General features: G+C 38.5%; 1 protein-coding gene across 5 annotated transcripts in view; it reads left to right on the forward strand.

Annotated features, from left to right (window-relative positions):
* The first annotated feature begins 1,036 nt into the window (after nt 1-1,036).
* LOC125272803 (beta-1,4 N-acetylgalactosaminyltransferase 1-like) overlaps nt 1,037-16,945 on the forward strand; it is a 30,820-nt gene continuing 14,911 nt past the window's right edge. For 3 of the 5 annotated variants that reach the window (XR_007185926.1, XM_048197954.1, XM_048197940.1), the window contains exons 1-5: nt 1,038-1,777; nt 13,732-13,863; nt 13,978-14,016; nt 14,163-14,300; nt 14,663-14,769. Coding sequence is in view for 3 of the 5 variants with exons in the window: in XM_048197954.1 (XP_048053911.1) it covers nt 13,745-13,863; nt 13,978-14,016; nt 14,163-14,300; nt 14,663-14,769 (403 nt within the window). In the remaining 2 variants the exon portion in view is untranslated. Of the gene's footprint in view, nt 1,778-13,099; nt 13,864-13,977; nt 14,017-14,162; nt 14,301-14,662; nt 14,770-16,945 lie in introns of those variants that run through there. The other 2 variants (XR_007185927.1, XM_048197946.1) reach the window with 2 other exon arrangements.

Genomic DNA, 16,945 nt, shown 5'->3' on the forward strand with positions numbered 1-16,945 from the left:
AACATTAACGTTAGGCCTACAATAAATCGCGCTGCCAATGATGATTAAATCTAACGATCGCTTAGCTCTGATCACGCCAAACCGTGCAAATTAGTATTACTGTTATATTGTTCTCAAATTGTTAATGTTAACAACATCAGCACTGCGTGACTGTGTATTTAGTGTGTATTAGCGTTACCTGTAGATTTCAATTTCTGTATCCACTCCACAGTCCGAAGTCTTTTGCTTTTTGACTACAAGTGAATCTCCAGTTGTCACTGATGATTGTCATTTTGACCTTTCTGGATTACAATCCGCCATCAAAATGATAAGTTTAATAATTTCAGCTGCTGTGAGAAAAGGCTATAAACGTGCCGCTACCGGCAGCTTCCTCACATGATGGCTGCGTCCGAAAACTGGAAAATGCTGCCTTCTGAGGACACATTTCAAGGAAGGAAAGGCATGAAGGCACGTCCGAATCCAATGTTAGCTTCACTTCCTGTTTCATGAGATACCTTCATCTGATCGATTTTTGAAGGAAGCATAGATGTATCCTTAGCTGCCTTTGATATCCCACAATCCTGTGCTTTCCATTCTGTGACAGTTGAGCTAGAAAAATAAAGATGGCATCCGAAAGTTGCGTTTACTATCAGTGTTTGTGTATAAATGTACGATTTTGACCAACATATTTCAATTTTGATATCATTTCTATCGAGAAATTACTACTGTAATAATTAAATATTTGTTTAGTTCTTACCAAAGCTCGCGCTATATTGCTGTAGATCATTAAACTGTTATGCTGCCTCAGAAGTCTGTCCGAAATCAGATTTGTGAGGTGCCTTCATGTACAAACGCTGCCGTACAAGTCATTCTCTTATAAGACAGCGAGGCAGCAAGACAGCTACCTAGGTTTTCGGACGCAGCCGATTTAACTGAGCCTCTCGACGGGACTCCTTTCCGTTTACGGACGTGACGTAATGACGCACAGAGGAACTGCTGCATGCTTGAATTTCCCGCGGAAATCCGCCATGTCGCTCTTATTATAAAACATTATTACAAGCTAACCGTCGTGAATTGAGACAAGATAATTAGATAGTTTTGAACACTGGCTGGTTATGTACTTGTTCAAAAGTTGATTTTGGATAATTTTTAAATAAAAAAAGTTGCGGACTGCAGCTTTAATATTATCCTTTTTATTCAGGCAAGGAAGCCATTCTCGTACCACCCCGTCACGGACAATGTATGCCATTAGTGTAGCCTAAAACAAGAAATAGATTTTTTAAAATCTAATGTTTTCCTAATAATAAAATGTCCCTTTTTTGGAAACCATCAATAGACAGTCTGTAATTTAACATATTGTAACACGTGTTCTAAATGTTATTGTGTTGCAGATGACAAGGAGTTTAATATTTATGTTGCATTCTATTCATTTTTGTGTTGGGAACTGTTATCATTAACTGCATTACCTGTTATTGGATGTTCGGGTTAAATATGCGAAGAGGCTCCACCCCTGGTGTGTGTGTGGGGAGAAGGGGGCAGAAGAGTGCCTCGCTGTTTCAAGTGCGGTTCCCTTTCGAAAGGGAACTTCAACTCTGCGCTTGATTGCGCTATGGGGAACCGTCACTCGTGACAGGTGTTCGGTTCGAAATGCCAAGAATCACAACACTCCAATCCTATTGGCCGGTGACAGCCTATGACGTCGAATGGCGCGAACCGTGACATATAAAGGGAGCGCCTGAGGAAGCAGTCAACATCTTTTCGTGACTGTTTGGTTCGTGTCATTGCTTCACACACTCCGGTAGGAAATTACTCCATTTATGTCTGCAAACGTTCAGGAGAATGTGTTCATCCGTGTCCCAGGGGTTTGACACTTGATGTACGCGTTTCTGGCGTTTTTTCTGTCTGGAGAGGAGCGAGCGCATAGACGATGCTTGAGGGCGCCGTCTATGTGTGTTTGTCTATGGTTCTCTCCTGTCGGGACGCTCCGTTTTCGTTTGACACTCTTCCCGAGGGAGGAGATGAGCTCGTTGGGAAGTCTGAGAGAATTATATTCTCTCTCGGCTTCCCCGGGGCTACGAAGATGAGTAGATGACGGTGACGTCCGTGTTTGATGTCACGGCGTCCGATAGCGAGCGCTCCTCTGGCTGCTGTGGTATGTGGAGCTGCTGTGTTTTTGGGACGCGCTTTTCGGCGGGCTGCAGCTGCCGTGAGAGCGCGTTAAGAAAGGGGCGGCGCGCGGACGGATCGACGAACGGTTCCTTTCTGTCCATGAATGTTGCAGCTCCCATAGACTTTCCATTGTCTCCTGATCTCCGCGTTTGAGATCGGGAGGGCATGGAAAACCCCCTGGCCGTTCAGATTTGGATCTGAGCCAGACAGACGGGAGGACCCAGCAAGCAATTTTATGTCTAATAGACGTCTAATAGCCGTCAAAACTCAAAACATAGCCCGGCCGTCTAGGCTAAAACAAGGCAAAATTTGGGCTGTCAGTGAAAATCTAATAGAAGTCTAACCATAACCCAAGAATAGACTAGTCATCAATTAGACGACTATTAGACGACTACATATTTATGTCTAATAGACACTGAATGGATCTAGGCTAAAACATGGCTGAATTTGGGCTGTCAGTGAAAATCTAATAGACGTCTTACCATAACCCAAAAATAGACTAGTTCTCAAATATACAGCTAATGAATCTATAGGCCTACATGTAATAGACAACAAAATAAAGGATTCTTTTCACTTAAATATAACGGGTTCTCATAAATGACTATCTGCCCAAATATATCCATTAAATATAAAAGGTTTTATTTAGAAAAATAACTCAATAAACAATGATAAAAAAAAAAAAAAATTAAATTAAATTTTACAAATACAATACAAATAAACATTAAAAAAATTAAAACTTAACATAATAAAAATATAAAACATTGACAAAAAAAGTTAGGCCTAAATAAAAAAAAAAAAAAAAAAAAGGTTAACAATGTTTTTTGGTTCATAAAACAACCTGATTAATTTTCGGTTCCATAAATTCCATGTTTTATGTAAAGCATTTTGAATTACCTTAAAAATTGTTGCTGAAATGTGCTATACAAAATAAACTTGCCTTGCCAAATCAAAAACTCATATTTTCATATCATAATGATCAAAAGATTAAAAGATATGAGGCTTCTGTAACACATAATATTGGGGTGCACAGGTTTCATGTTTACCCCCTTGTATTTAGATAATAGTGAGTTTTAGGGCACAAGGAAACACTACATGTGCATGTAGCATGTTAATCTAACCACGTTTGCACTGTTACCCGCTAAATGTCATGGTTCCTACGCAGGATAACACATGATGTCTACATAAATAATGAACTCATGCCAAATGAAAAACACAGATACTTACAAGACCAAAAGAAGGAAATTAGCTTTAACATTTGCTGTTGCTTGCTAACATTCAAGTCTCGCGTTGCCAGTGGTCATGTCTCACTAGAGCCACAGTTGCCATCTAGTGGTTGAGAATTGTAAAATTTTTATTTAACTTAAAATTAATTACAGTCATATGTGTGTGGTGTATATAATTATAATTCAACTCCACCTATATTATACCAATTATTACCAACTCCAATTATATTATAACTCCACCCAGGATCACTTAGAGCACCTTTAAGTAACTTCCGACCACAAAGCTTGTGGGATTCATGATATACTTGCATGCATATAATATAATATATATGTATGTGTATACATTGTAACTTCCTGTTGACATTCGAAGTGTTGTCAAACAAAACAGAGGCTAGCTAGACCCTCCCTCCTCCTCCTCCTCCTCCTCCCCCTCCCCTCCGTGCTTCCTGAAACAGTCATGAACGCGCATTTAAAATCATTCTTGTCGGTTATTGGCTGGAGCATGGTTATTATGATTCGTGGTCCAGGCTGCACCAGTTTGTTTTTATTGCCATTTTCGGAGCTTGTGGCGACTACAGAGACCACGTGTTTTTTTTTTGTTTTTTTTGTTTTTTTAACAGTGTGTTCAGGGGACAGGCAGCTAGCGGATAGTGAGGAGATGTTTTGCTGTATGTGACAAAAAATGTTTTGGCCTAAAAATGCGTGACATCACTTAGAGCACCTTTAACATTATTTTGGTTACACTCACTGCTGGTCTGAATCAGGGCTATAGCCAAGCCATAAAAATTAGACTATAGATTGCCTCGATTTTGCCAGGTGGACTTAAAGCAGACTGCACATAGCCCATCCAATTCAGAACTAAATCGTGACTACAGTACATATAGACCATGTCATGAAATGCCACTTACATCTTGTAGAAATCATTGACATTGCAAACATGATGAGATATCAACCATCTCAAGCACTTCCTGTCCAAAAACTACAATAAATCAGGATTGACTAGGTGGGCTACAAATAGCCGGTCTGACTATGAGCTAAATCATGTCTACGCACAGCCTATGCAATAGAACATGTCAAAGATATGAAACCAAACACCTTGTAATCACTGTTGACTTTGCTTACATGATGAAATATCATACATATCGCAAGTTATTTTGGCTAAAAGTGGGTTACACGTAGCCGGACTATATTGGGTCTATAGTTAACCGAGACGGTGAAATGACGGCTATTGCTTGCTCTGGAGGAAGAAGTGAGAGTAATGGATGATCGATTGTAAACACCGTTGCGTTTGTAATCAATCCTCCAGCTAGTTTAAGGGCAATTTATATCTACCCTCTCCTTTTCTTCTTTCACCTCCTATAATATAATATAATATAATATAATATAATATAATATAATATATAATATAATATACTTTCTACTTGCTCAGGTGGTGCTTTTACAGTTAGGCTGTTGGCTGGCCTTTTCTAAAGGCTTCTGGTTTGATAGTGAAAGTGCTTTTAGGCTTAAAAAAACTTTTGATTTGTTCCTTCTTCATGCTTTAAATAAGGAGGGAAAATCTTCGTTCTACGAGCCGCAGGAAGATAAGCTGGGTCTATATTTTTATGTTTATAAAAAGTGTAGACCTTGTTTTTCCTGTATAGCTTTCCTGAGCATGTAGTCAGTAAGGTTAGAAGGGGTTCTTTTGGGCAAAATAACTGTAGCATTAGGTTGGCTAGTTTTCAAAATATGCAGGCTGCTTTATGGCCGCTATTTTGTAGCCTCCTATGTTAGAGTAGCTTCTCAGCTAATACTTTAGTTTGGTTTGAGTTAGCACTCGTCGCTTCAGTTATTTGTGTGCAGGACGGCTTTTCGGCCGCCTGACACTGTTTGCTTGCAGTGCTTAATTTTCTCCTCATATTTGAAGGTTTCAGAATGAAGCCCAAGCTTTGCTTGGCCCAGTAGGCCTTAGCTAGCAGCTAGGCTAGTGCTAGGTTTAGGTGTTTCTTACAAAAAATCCTTATTACTATCCTTGTGAGGTTGTATAGTTCCTAGTTCTGGCCTCCTCCTGAGGGAGTTGCGGGCCGTATGCCCATTTCCCCTCTATGTGAAAATGTAGGTGCTATGGCTGAGGTTAACAGCTAAGGTTATAGGCTGTTATTAGCCTTTCTGGTGCTGTTTTCCCAGGTGGTAGGCCCTTATCTTCGAGAAGATGAGTTATGCAGTGCTGCTAGGCCCCACTTTTTAGAACTTTGTCATGCTTATAGTGTCTTCACATGAGCCCCTTGAATTATATTCAAGTTTGAGGTTACGATGTTAAATATTTTAGTTTTCGTTCTCTAGGGTTCATTACAGATCTCAGATCTGTTCTGTGAAACATTTATCCTGTTTGGATGGCATGTATTACAAAGCATTTGCGTTTGCTTTGGGGTTCTAAGATTTAGCCCTACATGCATATGTGAGCTTACTCTAGTGCTGCAACATGTTAACGCCTGTTTCTGTGATAGCAGGCTGTAATTAGCCTACATCTATGAACGTGGTGTTTTGTTGTACTCCCCGGTTAGGGTTTGTGTTTCACTGAGTGTATCACCTGTTGGATTGCACACTCAGGTTGAGTGTAGAGAGTCTTATTCTGTTTAGAATAGTATGATCTCTGTTAGCTCCCAGTTGATCATGACCACAGCAGCTGTTTTGCATTTGCTGTTAGATTGTTGGCTCTTTATTGTAGCCTCTTTCTTAATACAGCTTGTGACCGTAAACCAACCGTGCCCAAAAAACAAGTTTGCTCAAGTATTTTAGCACTGCCTCAGGCTTATGCTCACGTTGTTTGAGGTGGTAGGCCTTCCTTAGACAGTGATAGCATATTTATGTGTACTGGGTACATTGCCTGTTGGAATGTGTAGGCTTAAGCTCAGGTTGTGTAGCTAGTTACCCACAGTTATCGTGTAGGGTCTAGAGCTGGTCCTCTTTGAGCTTGGGCCCTGTTATGACCACGGGCTGGCACCACATGGTGCTAGGGGGTTTGTAGCCTCTGTGTTGGCCCAGCTGGGTTGGTTATATCTAGACTCATTCCATGGTTGAGTCGTGTCTTATGACTCACGCCGCCATCGGCCACGCCCACCTCCCTATGAATAGGCCCTAGGTCAGGCCTCTCGTTGAGTTTGATGGCGTAGTGTGTACTTCTCCTACCTAAGGGTTTATCGAGTACTTGGCCTGCTGGCTGGCTTTAGTCATGAAGCTACCACTGGTTGATGTCGTGTGTTCATGAAGGTTGTAGGCCCCCATCAGGGCCTCCTTTCAGTCTGCATGTTGGCACAGCTTTGTGTGGGTTTCTCTGTGACTCATCACCATGGATGAGTCATGATTGCCACTAGCTGACGCCGCGTGTTTTTACGAGTTGTAGGCTTTCGCAGGCCTCCTAGGTATCACACTGGAGTTTGGCTTTGTACTCCTCTCGCTTAGAGAGTAAAAGGTGCTTTTTCTGAGTACATTTCTGAATGGCCTGCCTCTCGGGGTGAGCTCCTGTATTAAAACCAACTGTTTGTCTAGTTTTATGCACTTGCTTCCTTGAGCTTGGTTTGTTGGATGGGCTGTTTTGTGGGCACTCACAGCTACCTAATTACTTGGTTGGTCGTGCGCTCAGCATGCTCTGTTTTCAGTCAAATGGCCTTATGGGCCATCCTGAATACCACCATGTGTGTTGGGTTCATGTTGTGATATTAGTTCATTTTAAGAACTCTTAGTTATGTTGTAGGCCCCTTCTGGTTGGCCTCCATGGCTATGTGCCTGCAGTATGGTCTGTTTGCTAGGTTGAGCTTCGTACTTCCCTTTGGGTTGACTGCGTAATTGTGCTTAGCTCCCTAAGCTTGTCATTGGTTGTAGACTTCTGTGAAGTCTCTCGTTTATAGGGTTTATAGCGCTCAGCTGAGTTCCACTCTCCAGGATGCCCGTCTCTGCATGTGGGTTTGAGTTGCTTACTGCCTTTTCTCAGTCGCTCTTACCTGCTCTCCTCTTTGGAGTTTGCGCTTGAAGTTTCTGTATATCAGACAGAGTTGGCCCAGGCTATGTTTTGGCTTTCGCTAGATTAGTACAGCCTCCTTGGTGGCATCGGGGGTGATTTTTGTCCCCTCTAGTGACTGGCCGGGATTCCTTCTGGTCTCCTGGCCACATTCCCTTTAAGGGACCACTTTCTACGGGTTGTTGGTCCCAGATGCCTTGAGCAGCCTTGGCAGGCCTTTTACGGAAGGCCTCTTTTAGGCTCAGCTTGGGCTGTTGGCCATAGGGAATGCTGTCACTGACAGCCTTGGAGAAGTTGCTCTCGGTTTTTCCCTGGAACTGCCGGACATTTGTCCAGACATTTTGGGCATGCACTCTCCTCTAGCATGGCGGCATGGGTATTTCTTTCCCCGTAGCGTCAAGCGCAGAGTTGAAGTTCCCTTTCGAAAGGGAACGTCTCAGGTTACGCATGTAACCATGGTTCCCTGAGAACAAGGAACGAGACTCTGCGCTTCCCTGCCATGCTTCGGGATGCCTGCTGAACAGTCCCTCAAAGACGAGAAGGTGTTGACTGCTTCCTCCAGGCGGATAAAACATCACGGTTCGCGCCATTCGACGTCATAGGCTGTCGCCGGCCAATAGGATTGGAGTGTTGTGATTCTTGGCATGGTTCCCCATAGCGTCAAGCGCAGAGTCTCGTTCCCTGTTCTCAGGGAACCATGGTTACATGCATAACCTGAGACGTTCTCTGTTCAAGTCGGGGTGTGTACGGCGTGGGTTGTGGCCTACAACAGCCCAAATAAACACCCCTTTTCAATAGCATGTCTCATTATTGCCCGAGAACGCTAAAATATTTTTACACTGTTGCCACAATGTCCGCGGGTTGAAGCGACCCAAAATAACATGATATTTAGCCCTTGCAATGCTAATTTTTCCAAGGGAACCCCACCAAAAAACAAATATTATACTCCACAGAACGTGATGGGTGGGTTTTTGTTGTGAAAACCTGACGAACCCTGGAACCAAACAGAGTTAAGTTAACAGAAAATAAACTGATTAGCATATATTAGAATCCTTGATTTCAATTCTGTGACCCTCACATTCAAACGGGAAGCAGAACCACCCCCTCACAATAAAACGCGACGGGATGGTATGTGACGGGGTGGTAAATTTCATCCCGAAATGTCCGCAAATCTCCCGTGTGGTCAAGTTTCTCACCTAGCATACATGCATTCAATCTGAAATATAATTTTCTTTGCATTAATAATGCATTAATAATCCCTATCTATTTTGTGTGACGGGGTGGTAGGTTTGAGCTTGACGGGCCCTGCCTAACATGAAAAAGTAACAAATAAACAATAGCCGCTTTTCCACTGTCAGGCCAGTGCGAACCAGGGCTAACAGCGTGCCGGGCTGGGCCTATGGCCACAGACCTTAGGCACCGAGGCCAAAATCAAGTTGCGTTTCCACTGTCGGTCCGCTAGCTCCGCAGCGCTGATCTAAAAACCGCCCTTAAACACACCTCCCTTGATCAAACGTCACACAACCCATTTCAGCATGTAGACCATCACCTGACTACGATTAGCTCTGCCTTTCATCTTGACCGCGCCTCAAGCCCCAGCTGGCCCGCTTTGGACCAAGGTTTTCGGCGGGCCGAAAAACCCGTGCCTTTGGCACCGAGGAAGCACCGAAGAGGCATGATCAAGCCCCGGAAGGGACGGTCGAAACGCGACCGGCCCTGGCACGCACTAGCACGCCCGCCTTTGGCCCAGCAGTGGAAACACGGCTATTGTAAAAAAAAAAAAAAAAAACTAATAAAAAAAAAATCTCAGAAATTGCCTGCTTTTGTTTTTGGTGGCTATAAGGCTCAAATGATGTCACTTCTGCTTTGTGATGTCATTTAAGGCAACAGTATTATTTATAGATAAAACAAGTTAGTGTGACAGGGTGGTAAGTCAAACCTACAAACGCACACAAATCAGAAAATATTTACACAAAAAAAGATTTATTGTGAATATATTTTATGTAAACGGGGACACATATAATCCTGAGAATAATATATGTTTGAAAAAAATATATAATTTATTTGGTGATATTTTAGATGCAAATATCATGTTGGTCAACATGGACGTGAAATTGGCTATGTACTAATGAAAAATGATTAAAAATAGTATGTTAACCTTCAAAAAAAAAAAAAAGCATTTATCATATGTTAACAAGAAGACTTGAATTAATAACTTTAAGCTTTGGAAACACACTTTGGGACATTTTTTTTGGGCCTTATGCATCTGATCAAACGTTGCGGACCCAAATGGCACCTGTTTCATAGAATGACTCATTTAATAAGGTCAGTTACATTTTAGACACAGTAATGACTGTTCAGCAGTGAAAATAGTTCCAAACAAAGATCACAGCAGAACCATAGCGCATCTCAGCCATCTTTCATTACTGAATGAATTAGTGTTTTGAAAAAATCGTTTGAGTCAGAGATTCAATGGCCCATTCCTAAACACCTGCCTCATTAAATCAGCCGTTTGAATGAATGACTAAGACAGTCACTTGCCGCCACCTACTGGAGGTTCAGTTTCATGTTTAAAAGTATTTAAAAGTTTACCAACATTTCTTATTTGTAGCCTATATTCAAAAATATTTAAAGAATCTCATAACACTATTTAATGCAGTTGTAATTTAATGTAATGTAAACTTCGCCCACTGAATATGAAGCGCCATTATAATTGTACCAAATCCTTGTTAATAGTCTACATAAAGACTTATATTTTACATCTTACTCTGTAAGACTATACATTTTAACAACCTATTAGAAATAGGCTTAATACAGTGGCAAGAAAAAGAATGTGAACCACTTGCAGAATCTGTGAAAATGTGAATAATTTTAATAAAATAAGAGGGATCATACAAAATGCATGTTATTTTTTGTTTAGTACTGTCCTGAGTAAGATATTTTACATAAATGTTTACATATAATCCACAAGACAAAAAAAGCTGAATTTATTAAAATAACCCCATTCATAAGTATGTGAACCATTGATTCTTAATACTGTGTGTGGTTACCTGGATGATCTACGTCTGTTTTTTTTTTTTTTTTTTTTGTTTTTTTTGTGATGGTTGTTCATGAGTCACTTGTTTGTCCTGAGCAATTAAACTGAGCTCTGTTCTTCAGGAAAACCCTTCAGGTCTTGCAGCTTCTTCAGTTTTCAAGCATTTTTTTTTTTTGCATATTTGAACCCTTTACATTAGTGACAATGATTTTGAGATCCATTTTATCACACTGAAGACAATTGAGGGACTCAAACTCAACTATTAAAAAAGGTTCAAACATTCACTGATGCTCCAGAAGGAAACACGATGCATTAAGAGTCGGGGGGTGAAAACTTTTGAACAGGATGAGGATGTCACAATTTTTCTTATTTTGTTTAAATATCATTGTTTTTCATTTAGTACTGCCCTTCGGAAGCAACAGAAGATACTTGCATGTTTCCCGGAAGAAAAATTAAGTACAATTTACCTTGATATTTCAATTAAAAAGTTTTCACCCCCCAACTCTTAATGCGTTGTGTTTCCTTCTGGAGCATCAGTGAATGTTTGAGTCCCTCAGTTGTCTTCAGTGTGAAAAGATGGATCTCAAAATCATTCAGTCACTGCTGTAAAGGATTCAAATATGCAAAAAATGCTTAAACTGAAGAACCTGCAAGACCTCGAGGATTTTTCTGAAGAACAGAGCTCAGTTTAACTGCTCAGGACAAACAAGTGACTCATGAACAACAATCACAAAAAAAAAAGACGTAGATCATCCAGGTAACAACACACAGTATTATAAGAGGGAGAGAGAGGTCACAGTACTCCCACGATTCTGAAAACAAAACATAAGACAACCAAACAAAATAATATATGTAATTTACTTGAGAACAAAAAGTTTTATTTAATGTTATAGGCTAAATGAGTCTATTTATAAATGTCTAAACTGTTATAAATGAGTCCATAAAAATATGTATTAATTTAAATGAATTCATTAAGCCTATGTAAAAATCCTTTGAAATTGACTTTCATCCAGAGTTTTTAAACGAATCTCTTGAATGAATGATTCACTGATCAAATGCATTTTGTCACTGGTATAATGTAGTTAAGACTCTTTGAAGTTGTTTCAAACATAAAGCTTACATGAGCGCTATAGCTGCTTTCCCTGTATCAGCAGCAGCACAAAAACAGGTTTAAATATTGCAGTGTGACTAATTTCAAATGTTTAATAGACCGCGCAATCATTGTCATTTAGGAATAAGATCGCTTGTACGTTTAAATAGAGATCGCAATCTTTTAATGATATAATTTTCATATGTCATATTTGTAGCTACCAGAACTCATAAGTTATCCAGGCCTAGCTTGCCATGGGTGGGTGTTTCTGGCACCTGCATATAGGTTCTCTCCATTAAAAATATAAGAAAGACAAAGACAAAAAGTTTAAGTCTCTTCGTGGTGGACTGGCTCCCTGCAAATATAGTATTCACATTGTAAAACTAATCCTAAAAATCTTCAATTTAAGTAAGTTCAACTGTAAATCTCATAAAACAGGTGAATAGTAGGCTATTATATCAACTAATATTCACACTATTAAATCAACAAACAGAGGACTCTACTCACTCCTGTTATTTGTTATATGAGTAACAGGACTACAAGTAACATGATTGAGTTTTTAAGCAAAAAATTATCAAATACATGGCATATGGCATATGGCCACATGGCGTACATGCTAATAGCATGAGGACACAAAGCAAATTCTAGTGACTTACCTAAAGTTAATATTTTTTAAATAATCAAGTGTACAATGCCAAAAAAAAAAAAAAAAAAAAAAGATTTAAAGGTGCCCTAGAATTAAAAATTGAATTTACCTTGGCATAGTTAAATAACAAGAGTTCAGTACATGGAAATGGCATACAGCGAGTCTCAAACACCATTGTTTCCTCCTCCTTAAATAAATCTAATTTGTTTAAAAGACCTCCAAAGAACAGGCAAATCTCAACATAACACAGACTGTTACGTAACAGTCGGGATCATTAATATGTACGCCCTCAATATTTGCATTTGCCAGCCCATGTTCAAGGCATTAGACAAGGGCAGGACGTCTGGATCTGTGCACAGCTGAATCATCAGACTAGGTAAGCAAGCAAGAACAATAGCGAAAAATGGCAGATGGAGCAATAATAACTGACATGATCCATGATTACATGATATTTTTAGTGATATTTGTAAATTGTCTTTCTAAATGTTTAGTTAGCATTTTGCTAATGTACTGTTAAATGTGGTTAAAGTTACCATTGTTTCTTACTGTATTCACAGAGACAAGAGCCGTCACTATTTTCATTTTTAAACACTTGCAGTCTGTATAATGCATAAACACAACTTCATTCTTTATAAATCTCTCCAACAGTGTGTAATGTTAGCTTTAGCCACGGAGCACAGCCTCAAACTCATTCAGAATCAAATGTAAACATCCAAATAAATACTGTACTTACTTACATGATCCCATGCATGCATGATGAACACTTTGTAAAGATCCATTTTGAGGGTTATATTAGCTGTGTGAACTTTGTTTATGCTGGTTAAGGCAAGCATGAGCTCCGGGGGCGGAGAGCATGAGAATTTAAAGGGGCCGCGCAACCTGAGTCGGCGCATATTTAATGATGCCCCAAAATAGGCAGTTAAAAAAAAAATCTATGGGGTATTTTGAGCTGAAACTTAAGACACATTCAGGGGACACCATAGACTTTTATTACATCTTTTAAAAAGACATTCTACGGCATCTTTAAATGATGATATTTCATGATCAACTTTAGGTTTTTATAGTGGGGACATGTAACAGATGCTATTTTTTTTAGTGTTCTCAGTAGTTTTTAAATGTTTTAAATTATGCATTTTAAATTTGCAGTTAGATTAATGTTTAGGACCCTTTTCCTTAATAAAATGTATTTTAGAGTTAATTTTCATACATTATATTATATACATACAATGTCCTGTGGACAGAAATGTCAGCCATTTGGTGGAATGGCTCGACCAAACTATAGTAAACTAATTTCTCTAGTTTATCTAGTAATTATTTTTATTGGTTTTATTGCCATTCATGTTTGTTACAAACTCAGCAAAACATTTAGTAGTAGTAGTAGTGGTAGTAGTAGTAGTAGTAAATATTTTTGTGGTTTAGAATATTTCCAATTTGACACAATTAAAAATTATCTGTTACAATGCTGTTCTTCACCATTTTGTTTTCTCAGCACATGTGTAGTTTAAATTTAAAAAGTATTAGATTACATATATAAGTGATCCAGTAGTTGCGCTTTTACTGCTATTGACTGTCAACACATCTTCCTTTCAGATAATCTCCAGAAATGAACATTCTTATTAAGTTATTCCTGACTGGGCTCTGTATTACTGCATTAGGTATTTACAGTGTACAAAGAGGATTACTTCATGTTTCAGATGTCACAGACAGACTGTTTCTATCAGGGTATGGCCCTACTACTGTGTCTGTTTAATGTTTGTTTGTCAGTTTTCAATTTGGTTGTTCTTCTCTTGTGGTATTGGAAAAACTGTTTCATGTGTGACCTTTTTGTCTTTTTAGCAAAAGGCACCTCCAATGTACAGTTTTTCCTAAACAAAGGTCAGTGGTTGATTATGTATTCAGAATATTATACTGTCTGTAACATATTACCTCTGTATTTTATTGTCTTATCTGTAATATTTACCTTATTATTGCCCTTATTTTTATTATTATTATTATTTTTTTTTTTTCAAATATGACATCAGCATTGGGCCATTTCCCAGTAAAAATCGTTCGTCTTGTTCCTGTGATGGATTTGCTTTAACTGTGCGGAGTGTGAAAGTTGATGAACTGGAAGATCTTCAGAGACGTCGGTTGGAGGAATATGAGAAATACCAGATCAGGTCAAAAGTGCATTCTAGTTCCTACCCCTTAACCATTGTCTTTACTCTTAAGTTTTGGTTTGGCTAAATTTTGGTTTCACAGGCCCGGTTTCACAGACAGAGCTTAGCCAAAGCCAGGATTAGACCTTAGTTCACTTAGAATATTTAAGTGATATATTTAATATTTAACTTTTAGAAACGTTCACTAGAAAAAACATCACTGGTTTGCATTTTGAGACAAAACAATGGCACTGACATATTTTAAGATATGTCAGTGCAAGTTGCTTTCAAATAGCTCAAACATGCATTTTAGTCTTGGACTAGCTTATGCCTTGTCTGTGAAACAGGGGGTAAAAGTTTTAATTTTGTATGATAATTCTTAGGATGGGGACAAATATGGACTCGATTATACTTGCCCAAGCCAACTCACCCCTCCAGTACCCCACCCAGGGTTTCGTAGTACCACCTCTTACAAAAAGATTGATACCAGGTAAAACTTTTTCCTTCCCCAGGTGAAAAAAGTGTGCTAAAATACATTATTTCAGTACACTTAGTACACTTCCATAATGTACTCAGTGCTCTAATTTCACACACTAATTTTGTACTTAATATACTAAAAATTATTCTTTTAGTACTAAAGAATCTTAGGAAGCGTACTCAACTGTGCTATTTTGAGACACCATGAATATGAACTATAACATACTATCTCTGTATTAAAAAAATGTATTTAGTTACCACTTGAACCCATCTTTCATACACTTTTAAATATACTCATCAGACAGAAACAGACTTATGAATTATTTATATTATATAATATACAAAATGTATTTATAAAGTATTGCTCACATATTTTTATACATTACATAATTCATTTCAAATGTATTGTAAATATTCCCTATATATGATGTAGTTAGTTGATATAGATGGTGATTTACTTGTAATTAATAATTTTTTTACAGTATTTTTCATGAAAATCCATTAAAATAGAACTTTGTGATAGTATATATAAAAATCCACTAAAATTTTATGTAAAGCATTCATAGCTGTCACAGTTTTGGTGGCTGTAATGAAGCGCATGACAAAGTCTTTTAATGCAACTCAAAACACAAATGAGAACCGCTTTAACTCAAACAGGAACAATCTAGGACAGAAGAGAACTGAAAACTGTAGGCTTAAATACAGATCTGAACAAAGAGACACAAACTAGACCTGAACAGAATACTAATAATCAGTAATCATAGGAGCAAACTGGCAGGGAGCAAAGGAAAGGAGAACTAATTAACAAAACAGATCATGAAGCTAAAATGGAAAAGACATAAATCAAAACTTTAAATAAGAACAAACCAACTCAAACTGACAATAGCACACTTTTAAGTAATGCACTTATAAAACACTTCTGTATATTTGGCTTACTTTATCTAAAATCACTCAATCAATTTAAGTGTTAGTGCTAATTAGTGCAGTTATTTTAAAGTATCACAGTTGGGAAAATGTAGGGGAGAGCAGGGTAAGTTGTCACACTTTTCACACTGTCTATCATTTACTGAGCACCATACATTACAATTGTATAAATGTCATACCAAATGAAAGAAGGAAGTCTTGGGCACATAAGTTGTATTTATAACATTTTCATATCTTATCTCATTACGGAGTTGTAGACTGTTGAATAGAGAATGTGCACTTGTGACAATTTGCCCCATCGGTGGGTAAGTTGTCACACTAGATTATCTAAAAATAAGAACACAACTACTTAATTGTGATTTATTGATTTTAATTTTTAAATTTAAACCAGAACTGGAAATATAAACAATCATGCCTAGAGAATTTGGAAAAAACATTATTTTCAATCCAAACAATACACATTTCAATCGAAACACATTAAGTGGCAAGACCACTTTACTTTGAACTTTAAACTCAAACTTTCTCTGGCTTGCACATAAATCCATGATAACTGAATGGAATACTGCAAATAACTCGCTTAATTTAACATGTTTAATCTCTGAACGTAACTGACTTAAAGGTCCCGTTTTTCGTGGTTTTTTGAAGCTTTGATTGTGTTTATAGTGTGCAATATAACATGTGTTCATGTTTCGCGTGTAAAAAAACACAGTATTTTTCACATAATTTACTTATCTGTATACGGCTGTTTCCACTGTCATAAAAACGGGCTGATGACTTCCTTGTTCTATGAAGTCCCTCCTTCAGAAATACGTAACGAGTTCTGATTGTGCCAGCGGTTCCTGTGTTGTGATTCGACAGCTCTGAGCGCTGCTTGCCCGGAAAAGTCACGCCTCTTACCATAACGTGGAGATTCACGCGCTCAGTGTTATTGTAAACATGTCTTTAATTTTACCCTGTCAATTTGAGCCGGAATCAGACCCGGTGATTGGACTGCGGGATGAAAATAACAGCGTTTCGACGACATGGCGACAAACACACTCTACAAACGCAACTCTTGTGTATTCCTGTGGGCGGAGGTTAGTCAAAAAACTGTTTTAGTGACGTCATTAAAGAAGGAAGTAGAGGGATGTAGTCCAAACTGGCCGTTCGATGTAGGCGACTTCTGTTAAATAAAATATCTCGCTTGGCATTGAACTTTGAGCTTTAAAATTTTACAGATTTTATTTATACTCTAACAACAATATTACACACTAACTAAAGTTTGA

Source organism: Megalobrama amblycephala, linkage group LG1 (assembly GCF_018812025.1).
Source record: "Megalobrama amblycephala isolate DHTTF-2021 linkage group LG1, ASM1881202v1, whole genome shotgun sequence".
In the NCBI taxonomy this organism is placed as follows: domain Eukaryota; kingdom Metazoa; phylum Chordata; class Actinopteri; order Cypriniformes; family Xenocyprididae; genus Megalobrama; species Megalobrama amblycephala.